Genomic DNA, 12,109 nt, shown 5'->3' with positions numbered 1-12,109 from the left:
ATTCCAACATGCTTATCCCAATCTATGTTATTGGCTTGAGCTACTTGGCCATATTGCTCCATTTATATATGTCAGCAGCAGACAGGAATTAATAGTGTCTATTCAGCACTGTACTCTTTAGTATATGAGAAAGAAATCTTAGAAATACTTAGAAATGAACACTTAGCATTTATATTTCAAATGCCTAGAGAGAGAGAAAAAGAAGGCTTATGAAGGGTCAGAATGGTATTTAATAGAAAACAAAATCAAATATTTTTGAGAATTGATTCAAACAACGTAATCAATCAGGATAGTTTTGGAAGAAGTCATATAAACTATTTGGCTCTTAAAAAAACAAAATTTCAAATTTGATATTGCCACTTGACTTCTGATGGATTTTTCTACAAGTTCAGAACTTACCATTTTTCTTAATTAAACCATCTATAATTCTACAGAATCAAATTAATAAAGTTGGAATTCCTGCAAGGTCACCACAAGGTCAACATGTTTGTTTCTTAATAGATTTCCATGTTTGTGGCCTCTTAGGCTGAATAACATGTTCTAGATAAAGAAAGAACAAAAACAGCATGATAGAGTACCACATTACACTTCTTAGTGTCTTCCTATAGAACCCAAGGTACCTCATTTGAGTATTTCTAATTTTTTTTTTTTTTTTGGTTTTTTTGAGACAGGGTTTCTCTGTGTAGCTTTGCGCCTTTCCTGGAACTCACTTGGTAGCCCAGGCTGGCCTCGAACTCACAGAGATCAAACATTTTGTGGAATGCCTCACTCTTTTTCCTGCTTCATTTAGGATTATTTGCTTTAAAGAGAGTGTCAGTATTTTAAAGAAATGTTTGGAAATTCCCAAGAGTCTCTTTGTTGTCTGTGTTAAAGCAATAGAAATTTATTGGTGTACTGACTCCAGTTTTATTCTTAAAAAGATGTTAGAGACTAAAGAAGCTTCAGGAGATAGTATTAACAGTTAGTGAAAGAAAATGTGAAGATTATGATACCCTGATTAAAGAAATCAAAATAGCCCTTCACTACTACTGCTAAAGCAGAATCCCTGAGTAACTCCTTAATTGAAATAAGTAAAATGCTAACTAAAAATCACTGTGTTGATCTATCAGGGAAGTTAGAAATTAGTAGATATAAGTGTTGAACAGACATCTCAAAATCGACCATCCAAACTGATTTTTTTGTGTACTGGGCATGAAACCCAGAACATACTGGGCAAGAACTGAATCACTGAGGTACAACCCCATACCTAGAGTAATTTCTTGTTGAGGAGCATAAAACATTCACTTTGGAGAGCTGCTCATGAATTGCTCAGTGGTAGAACAATTTTCTACCATGCTAAATGTCCTGGGTTCCCTTGCCAACAATTGGAAAAGCAAGACTTCTACACAGCAACTCAGCAAATACTTGGAGTCTTGTTTAGCACTTCCAGACCAACCTTAATTCTGCCCAGAAGTTGTTTTGCCTTTGTCTTCAAAATATGTTTGGAATTCCTTGTTTCCTACTGTTGTCACTGCTACATTATGGTGAGAGCCACTATCACCTCTAGGCCAGGTTACTGCTTTAGCTTTCCAATTTCCCTGTTTTTACTCGTTCCCTATGATCAATTTTATCACAGTAGTGAAAGTGAGTCGTTCAAATCCAAGTCAGATCTTAGTACTACTCAAAGCCTTCCAAATGCTCACCTTCTTACTTTCCAGTGTCCTGAGAGGACTCCCTAATTCACTGTCTCCCTTGTTCAATTTAATCCAGCCCAGGGAAATATGTGTATGAGAAGAGGTTTTCAACCCTTCTCTTCAGGTTGGGCTGCATCTTAGAACTAAGGGTGAACTGCAAGAAGACTAGACTACATGTGTATTTCCTCCTGGATTCAAATCCCAGATACTAAAAAGAAATAATTATCTAATATTATTAGTATCTCGTAAATCTTTTCTGGGAAAAATAACTCCCAGAAGTTTACTTATTTCTGCAAGGTTTTCAAGTACAGTGATTACTACACAATAAAAAATAATCAGGCAAGTAAGGATAAAAGACAATGTACACTCCATGGCTAGGCCCTGGGTGGAGCTCCAGGAGTCCAATTAGCGAGAAAGAGGAAGGTTTATATGAGCAAGAATTGTTGAGATCAAGGTTGGATAAAGCACAGGGACAAATAGACAAAAAAAAAATGGAAACACATGAACTATGAACCAATGGCTGAGGGGCCCCCAACTGGATCAGGCCCTCTGAATGGATGAGACAGTTGATTGACTTGATCTGTTTGGGAGGCATCCAGGCAGTGGGACCTGGTCCTGTGCTCATTGCATGAGTTGGCTGTTTGAAACCTGGGGCTTATACAGGATCGCTTGGCTTGGCCTGGGAGGAGGGGACTGGACCTGCCTGGACTGAGTCTACCAGGTTGATCTCAGTCCTCGGGGGAGGCTTTGCCCTGGAGGAGGTGGGAATACTGGGGGGAAGGGGAAGGGGGAGGGAGGGGGGGAGAACAAAGGAATCTGTGGCTGATATGTAGAACTGAATTGTATTGTAAAATAAAATTTAAAAAAAAGACAATGTACACACACAATAACTGATGCAAACAATAGAATAGAAGTATACCTGAAAGAACTCACTAAAATGCATAATGGAGTTGTAGTTCACCAATATTCAACTTGTTGATTAAATCAAATGTATTAGTAAAGAAGCTGGGGAAAGTAGAGAGCTGCATTTAAAAGGGAAAAATAAAATTTGTAAATAATATGAATTTTTATACTTTTAAATATTCTTTTGCCATGATGCATTTTTTCCTTGGAAATGTTTTAGAATATCAACAGAAACACACAAATGTGGGCTGATTTAAGATTTCATCTGATGGAAATCAGAGAATTGGGATTAATAAATCCCTGGGTGACTCCTAAAGCAATAACACAAGAGAAAAATACATGTAATAAAAGTTAAGTGATTTGCAAAGGATCTAGATCAGCAGGATATACTACAGTGGTTTTTTTTTTATGTGTTGTATTGCTGAATCAGCCTCACCAGTAGTTCTACAAATGGACATGCCTACTGAATTGTCAGACAGTGTTCCCTAGTTTTTTAGTCAAAGAGAAAAAGGTTTTGAGTTTCAGGTGTACATTATAAAGGACGTGCAAGACACAATGAAGTTAGCAAAATAAACAGAATTTTTCATGACAAAAGATTTCTTGTTTACAAAGTTTAAGTAAAATCATCACTTTTCCTCTTTCTGCAGAATGGGCATGTTAAATGGGTAGATGTTGGTGGAGCCTATGTGGGACCAACCCAGAACAGAATCTTACGCTTGTCTAAAGAGCTAGGCATAGAGACTTATAAGGTGAATGTCAATGAGCGTCTAGTTCAATATGTCAAGGTAAGCATGACTTTTTATTTGCATGACCAATTCATGAACATTTTATTTGAGAATGATTTGGTTTATTTATGATGATTTTTTTCTCCTTTTTAAAGTTTATTTTTAAATTCTTTTATCATGTATTTTCAATTTACATGGTGTGATTATATAAATGTATTGTCATATAAGCATATGTTGTATGTTGAACATGTTCCTTCTCATACTCTGCCTTTCTTTCTTCCCCCTCCCATTAGCCTCCTTTGTTCCCCTAGATACTTTTGATTCTACTTTCATAATTTTATGTATCTGTATAAAATCTAGGAACTACAAATAAGATCAAACATAATATTTCTCTGAGATTGTCTTAATTGCTTAATATAATTGTCTTCAGTTGCACAAAATTTCTGGCATAATTTCATTGTTCTGTATAGCTGAAAAATCTAATTATTTATAAATACCATATTTTCTTAATTCCTATGACACTTAGGTTGGTTCCATAATTGAGCTATTATGAATAATGCTGCAATAAATATTTATGTATAAGTATCTCTGTGATATTTTGATAAGAAATCCTTTGGGTAAATACCCAGGGATGGTAGATGTAGGCCATATGGTTGATCTAATATTGTTTTTTTGAGAGACCTCCATACTGATTTCCATAGTAACTACAATAGTTTATATTCTTACTAGAGTGGTGTATAAGTGTTTATTTTTTGCCCATATTCTTCTCATGATTTGTTGTTATTTGTTTTTTTAGTGATGGTCATTCTCGCTGTAGTGAGGTGGAATCTCAATGTAATTTTCATCTCTAATGGTTATTGTATTTCATCTTTTGAAAACTTATCTGTTCATGTCATGAGTTAGTTTATTAGTTGAATTCTTTGATTGGTTATTGTTTAGATTTTTGGTTTTTTTTTTTATAAATTCCAGATGTTAATTCTCAGTCAGATAGGCAGAAGCTTTACTTTTCACTGAAGATATTTTTTTCATGTTCAGTATATTCTGATTATGGTTTTTCCTCCTTCATTTCTTCCTAGATCTCCCCACCTTCCCATCCATCCAACTCCACACTTTCTCTCTTTCTTTAGAAGACAAACAGATAAATAAAATAAACAAACAAGAATTTAAAAAAGAAAAAGCATAAGAAATACACACACAAAACATAAAAACATAAAAATCAGAAGCTGTAAAGCAAAAGACCAGTAAGATAAATGCTCTAACAAAGCAACATGAGACCAAAAAATAATCTACAAATACCACTGCTGGACATGGGGCCTACCCTTAAGTATGGTTTATAGACCCAGTGAGATTCCATTGGAACAAACTAATTTTTCCTTTGCAAGTGGTTGCCAATTAGAAGTAGCTTCTTAGCTAGGGATGGAGACTCGTGTCCACTTCCTCCTCTCAGCACTGCACCATCTGCCCTGGATCTGTGCAGGCCCAGCTGAAGCTTTTTAATTTCATGAGGTTTCATTTGTCAGTGTTGGCATTATTTCCTGAATAACTGGAATCCTATTTAGAAAGTCCCTAAATATGCCTAAACCTTGAAGTGTTTCTCTACTTTTTCTTGTAACAGTTTTCAAAGTCTCATGTCTTGGATCCTATCTTAGTTATTTTTATGTTGCTGTGACAAAACACCATGACCAAGGTCAGTTATGAAAGAAAGCATTTAATTGGGTTAATAGTTTCAGAGAGTTAGAATCTTTGATAGTGGAACAAAGAAATGGTGGCAGGAACAGCTGAAAGCTCACATCTGGATCTGCAAGCAGGAGACAGAGAGAGGGATGGGGAGCGAGCACACTGAGAATGGCACAAGTCCTGAAATCTCAAAATCCATTGCTAGTGACACATGTCCTCCATCAAGGGCATACCTCCTAATTCTTCCAAAAGAGTTCCACCCAACTGAGGAACTACTATTCAAATATATGAGCCTATGGGGCCATCTCCAAAGTAAATTCTGAGACTCAAGGCAATCTTTTAATTGTCACCACCTGTAAAATCAAAAAGCCAATTGCATACTTCCAAAACACAATGCCGCAGAATATATTTTACCATTCAAAAAGGGATGAATCTGGGCATAGCAAAGAAATACTGGACCAAAGAAAGATTGAAACCTAGCAGGGAAAACAGAAAATCGTGTAGGTCCATGTCTGATGTCAAAGAGCTTAGATAGCTCTGTCTTGCCAGCCTTGCTGCCTGCAAAGATACAGCTCTATCTAGGTGGTTCCACTCCATGCATGCAGCTCTCCTTTGTAGATATCTCATGGCTCTGGTACTTCTAATATCTTGGAGTTCCCAACACAATCAAAGTTTCACTTTCACAGCTTTACAAGGCTTCTCAGGTCATCCTTGCAGTAACTCTCCTGTCCCACTCTTGGCCTCAACAGCTCTGCTTAACCATGGAGGAAGATTCCTCAACCTTTTAGTCATGTATCTTTCATGATTCTAAAGCCAGAACCATGTGGACAACACTACCAAGTTTGACTACCAGCTTAGAGTGAACCCAACATCTTTGAATCACCTTTGTAGAAGCTTTGATTTAGTGTTGATTTTTAGGAGCAAAAAATTCCGTAGGCCTTTTGTTTTTACAAGTTGGAAGCTTAGGTTGATGGGGTCTTGTTCTGAGGACATCCCTCCCTTTATCCCAATGCAGATCAGGCCTTGCCTTGATCTCATCTCTTTCAGCAAAAGTCTTGGCTCCAACATTAAATTTCCTGGTGCTCTTTTTCTCTTCAAACTGTATTTTTTTTGCCCCACTTGTTCTCTTTCATGGTAGACTTGCCTAAGAGTGATTATTAATAACCAAGCAGCAGAGTCAATATGCTGCATTGAAATCTCTTCTGCCAAAGAAATTAGTCCATTGCATTTTAATTTAGCCTCAAGCAAATTCTTAGGACAAGGGCAGAAAGCTGTTATATTCTTTACCAAAATATCACAAGAATGGTTTCTAGCCTGGTTCATGTTGTTCTCCTCTAAAGCCTCTTGAGCTGGGGCTCTTAAGCAATGTATCTGCCATGATCCTACCAGGATGGCCTATTAAGCCCTACTTACAGTGTAAGTATAGTCCCTATAGGCTCATATGTTTGAATACTTGGTCCCCAGTTGGTGAAATTGCTTGAGAAGGAATAGGAAGTATGGTCTTGTTAAAGAAGGTGTGCTACTAGGGATGGACCTTGAGGTTTCTAAAAATTTGTGCCATTCCTAGTGTGTTCTCTTTCTGCCTCATACTTTCAATCAAGATGTAAGCTCTTAGTTGTTCTTGCCAACAGGCATTGATCCACCATATGGATTCTAACTCTCTGAAATGTTAAGACCAACTAAGTGCTTTCTTTTATAAACTGTCTTAGTCGTGGTGTTTTGTCATAGCAATAGAAAAGTAACTATGATACATACCATAACCCTCCCAGCCTGTACCCTACTCCCCTTCCTAATGCATTTGCATGCCATAGGGGATAGAGCTGCTTGGACAGAGAGACAGAAACAGACACACACACACACACACACACACACACACACACACACACACACACACACACACCCCTGTGCATTCTTCCGTAGTTCCAAGCAACTCCTGATTCACCTAGGATCCAGTTCTAAAGGCCCTAAAGAGCACAACATTTTGAGGCCATTTTAGCTTTTGAATTGGTTCTTCTGAATTTCACCCAGCATGTCTTTGAATACTTTGTTCATTTGCTTTGTACCTGGATTTTCCTCCTGGGGAGTATAGCTTGTTTGTGCATTTCCTAGTGTTTAAAGAAGAAATTGTTTAAACTCAGCTCCTCAGATCCACCTAAAAAACAATAGTGTTTTCCACTCTTATTGTTTCTCACTGAAGCCAAACATGTAGTGACTGGAACCTAGAGAAATGCTTGAGAAATTAACTTTACAATCTATTATTCTAGGCCACTTCCTGAAACTATGAGGGAAGGGGTTATTTATTCATACCAAATGACAGGATTTTCATACCAGTCACCACACCTATTTGAAAAAGACACATTTTCCCTGACTGTATACCATCATGTTGGGTCTGGAGGCTAGAAGGATTAGGAATTTTCTAGGAATTAAGGACACTTGTGATCTATGCACAGTAATATACAACCAGGAGGTCAGGAATCTTAGCAAATTTGATAAACACGTAGTTTGGGATGCCTAGGAGTGTGTGACAGTAACAGGTGAGAAGACAAAGAAGTAGCCATGAGAAATTTTGAGAGCTCAGAGGTTAAGAGATCAAAAAAGTATTAAGAGGTTTTACAAAGTGGTGACAGCTGAGGGTATATTTTAGGGGCAGAGCATTTGCATAGTATGGATGAAGCCTTAGATTCAGTCTTAAACACCATAAAAATAATACAAAATATTTTGAAATGTTGGCTTTGTTAAGCCATAGTAAAAAAATTTCCTATTTTCTTATTTCTGCAAAGCATGGCATTTTCCTAGCCTAATGGGTAATAATAACAGTAAAAATAATAGCAGTTCCCATTTACAGAAACCTTTTGCATTTTCATATTTAATGTGAAGAAGGAAACCAAATCTTTTGTGCTCAACTATTTAAATAGTCATGGCAATCTACTCTGCACTTCAGCCAGGTAGTGTGATAATTAACCTGGAAGTCAGTTGAGCAGACTCATTCATATTATTTATTCCTTCAGTGAGTCAGATACTGAAAGATTTTTATTGTTCCTAGAGGCTAGGAATAAAGAACTAAGTCCTTTTTATGTTTGAACTCACTATATTCTTAACTCACTATATTCTTTTATCTGTCTCCTAGGCTGACATGATTTTCCCCATTCTACAGATGAGAAGTCTAAGGTTCAGTCAGGTAGAGTGACTTGACAAAGCTGTGAAACTAGTAACAGTCTGCTAATCCTTGAAAGCATCTTCTTTACTTCACTATAAATTCCAGGAAATGAAACTGAGGGAGTGAAGAGAAGAGCACTGGGCCTCTTCTGTTTGTAAAATATCTCACCATCAGTTTCAGTGAAGACTGGCTGATAAATAAGCAGATGCAGTTAGTGAAAGACAATGATTTTTTTCACTTCCTTACTCTGCCAGTTTCATGTTCCTTTTTGTACATTTCAAACAATGAAAATTTGTAGTTATGTTCTCAACTAAGTATTTTCTGGTCTCCCAGTTATGTCCACTCTAAAACATGAGAGCAATGTAAGAATTTGACAGGGGCACATGGTGAGTAATTCAATGCCCTGTGTTCATTCTCTCTCTGTCTCTCTCTCTTCCCCTCTGTGTGTGTATGTGGGTGCCTGTGTGTCTGTGTACATATGTGTGAATATATGTGGAGGCCATTCATTAACTATCTCCTACCTTATTTTTGAGACAAGGTCTTTCATAGGAATCTAGAACTTATTGATTCAGCTAGACTGATTGGCTAGCAAGACCCGGGTATCTATCTGCCTGTCTGTGCCCTCCTAGTGCTGGGATTACAGATGCACCATGCTGCACTCAAGACTAGGGATCCAAACTTAAGTTCCTCCTTGCACGATAAGCACTGTACTGACTAAGCCATCTCCCTGGACACCCCCATTATTCTTTTAAAAATCACATTTAGTGTGTGTGTATGTGTGTGTGTGTTCATGTATCTGTGCACATTACTAAGGTACAGGTATGGAGGTCAGAGGACAACTTGTGGGAGTCACTTTTCTTCTTATACCATGTATGTCTCAGGGATTGAACTCAGGTCATCAGAATTGATGGCAAGCCCCTCTACCCACTAAGCCATCTTATCAACTCTTCACCCCATTATTATTAATTGAGACAAAGTAAGATTAAAATGAAAAACTGGCGTTTAAGAATCTAGATGTTGCCTTCAAGTTATAAGATTCCAGTATGCTGCCCAACCTTCCTGACAGGACCTTTTGAATTTAGTATATTCAGTTAAGTATTGAGCTTTTCAATACTCATGGAATTTTCTGGATTTCACAGGAAATCTTAACTTTAAAAATGCTGGTGTAATAATTTTATGATTTGAAAGAACCCTACTTCAAGCTTTAACAGAGGATGACCTCATGATGTCTTAAGGAAATGCTCATGATATATCATGTGTCTAAGTTAAAGAAGGAGAATTATTTTTAAAAAGTGGCACTAGGGTTGCCTTTATTGTTGTTGAGTCCTTCTCTAACATTAGGTAAATAAGATCTTTGATATTTGTTTCCAAGAAAAGGCACAACTTCATTTTGCTGAAGATGGGACATGCTCAACCCCTACTATATTTTTCTTTTACCAAAACATAAATGTCACTGAGCTGTTACATATAAGCTACTGGAAAAAGGCATCTTGTGGCCTTGGATTTGATACTCTGAGGTTGCCTTCAATATGTAGTTATTAGCTTCATGTGTAGGCACACTTGTGAGACTAAGGTGGGAGGATGGTAAATTCAAGGCCAGTCTAGGCTATATAACAAGCCCTTGTCTCAAACAACAACAAAGTTGTTATTAATCTCTGACTCGTTGCTGTCTCATGGCCATGCATATCAACACAATAGCTCTATTAGGTCATAATTATTAAATATGTAGTCTGTGGCAGGTTTGGTGATAAACTCATGCATCATTTGCATTTTGGACAACAAGTGGCATATTCAAATCTTTCCCATAAAGCCATGCTTGGTGGTACATGCCTGTAATCCCAGTACTTGGAAGCAGGAGGATCAGGAGTTCAAGACAAGCTTCAATTACATGAGATTATGCATTAACAACCCCCCCCTCAAAAATTAAAACAATCAACCTCTGCCATGTTACTTGATTCTTCAAGATCAGCACTACTCCTGTAGTAATGATAAGGGATAAGGGTGGGTTTCTTCTATGGAGCCTCCACTGTGTTCCAGGCCTAGTATCAAAGTTTTTATTTTTGTCATTTCACTTAACTCTTACTCTCCTGAAGCTCTTATATAGGGACTGTAGCCTCATATAATGGAAAGGGCCTGAACTTCAAAGGCCAAGTAACCTGCCAAATAAATAAGGGCCACTGAAAAGGAATGCAGATTAAGGTCTTTCTCCTCTTCTGTGCTGTCAGGGGGGCTGTGGACTCCAGGAAGCTGCTTTACAGTTTGTACTTGTTCTAGTTCTTTTGATGTTTCTTTTCTAAGCATTATCTCATGTTTGCTCCTGTGTGTCCATGTATGGGGCTGGTGGGCTTTTGCTCAGTCATTTTAAAATAGCAATATAACTAACTACCTGTTACAATACTAAGTGTAGTGGATGTTCTCAGTATGATGAGGAAACTATAAATGGAGATTCTTATGGTAAGGAAAAGTAGGAAGATATTGTATTCATTATTCTAGATAAGATAGTTAATTAATGTTATATTGAAAAATAACTCTATTTATTAAAGAATCTCTCAGCTCTCACTGTTCTTTCTAATTGTAGGGGAAAATAAGGGTTTGTCCAACATGATAGTATATCATGTTAATGTCTTAGTTAGGGTTTCTATTGCTATGAAGAGACACCATGACCATAGCAGCTCTCTTATAAAGGAAAACATTTAATTGGATCTGGCTTACAGTTTCAGAGGTTTAATCCATTATCATCATGGCAGAAAGCATGGTGGCATACAGGCAGACATGGTGCTGGAGAGGTAGCTGAGAGTTCTACATCTGGATCCACAGGCAGCAGGGAAAGAGAATCACACTGGACCTGGCTTGAGCTTCTGAGACCTCAGTGACACACTTCCTCCAATAAGGCCACACCTACTCTAACAAGGCCACACCTCCAATAATGCCCCTCCCTATGAATCTATGGAGCCCATTTGCATTCAAACCACCACAGTGAATAGCACAAATTGCCTTTATAACTCTTTGCATTGTCCTGTAAAAGCCCTGGATTCTTTTGTCTAATAAAATGCCTTGGCATGATAACAAAAATGATTACAGTGAACATATAGGTGTTATGAAGTGTCTTAGTTAAATTTACTATTGCTGTGATGAAACACCATGACCAAAGCAGCTTGAGGAGGAAAGGGTTTATTTTGCTCACAGTCCCATATTACAGTTCATCATCAAAAGCAGTGAGGACAGGAACCTGGAAGCAGGAGCTGATGTAGAGACCATGGAGGGGTGCTGCTTATTGGCTTGCTTCCCATGGCTTGCTCTGCCTGCTTTCTTTTAGAACCCAGGACCACCAGTCCAGGGGTGGGACCACCCTCAATGAGCCATCCCATATCAATCACTAATAAAGAAAATGCCCTACAGGCTTGCCTACAGCCCAGCCTTATGGAGACAGTTTCCATTTTCGCAAATGAGGCTCCTTCCTCTGATGACTCTAGCTTGTTTCAAATTGACATAAAACTAGCCAGTACACAAAGTTTGATGTCTTCTTCTTCCTCCTCCTCTTCTTCCTCTTCTCTACGTCTGCTTCTTATTCACATTCTCCTTATTTTCATTCTTTCTGAGACATGGTCTTGCACATGGTCAATTCTGACCCCACATTCACAGTGATTTTTATGCCTAGGTCTTCTGATTGCTGGGATTACAAGCATGAGTCACAATTCCTGGTTAAATGTTGTAAATTTGGTATGTCTTTATTGGAGTAAGCATATATGATCTGTGAAATTAATATAAATTAATCTTGCCATTTTAACCCAAAGGGTAGACTTTAAATATATCAGCTAAATAGCTAAATATGTTTAAGATACTCTCTGTTGTTTTTTTCCTCTTTAGATGATAAGGGAAGCATGAGATCCTGAGTGCTTATTAGAGTGATTTATTTCTCACATTCATAAATAAGATGATCCATCATTATATTTGTTTTATGAATGAATTCCATT

General features: G+C 37.7%; 1 protein-coding gene across 1 annotated transcript in view; it reads left to right on the top strand.

The window, feature by feature from the left end:
• Nucleotides 1-12,109, top strand: part of LOC128109495 (amine oxidase [flavin-containing] A) — a 65,017-nt gene that overhangs the window by 16,366 nt on the left and 36,542 nt on the right. Inside the window, exon 3 of the mRNA XM_052736683.1 lies at nucleotides 3,224-3,361. Coding sequence (XP_052592643.1) covers nucleotides 3,224-3,361 — 138 coding nt within the window. The remainder of the gene's footprint in view (nucleotides 1-3,223; nucleotides 3,362-12,109) is intronic.

Source organism: Peromyscus californicus, unplaced genomic scaffold (genome assembly GCF_007827085.1).
Source record: "Peromyscus californicus insignis strain IS unplaced genomic scaffold, ASM782708v3 Scaffold_10__1_contigs__length_136768540, whole genome shotgun sequence".
Lineage (NCBI taxonomy): Eukaryota > Metazoa > Chordata > Mammalia > Rodentia > Cricetidae > Peromyscus > Peromyscus californicus.
The sequence above is the reverse complement of the archived record's forward strand: the minus strand, read 5'-3'. Positions and strand labels throughout refer to the sequence as shown.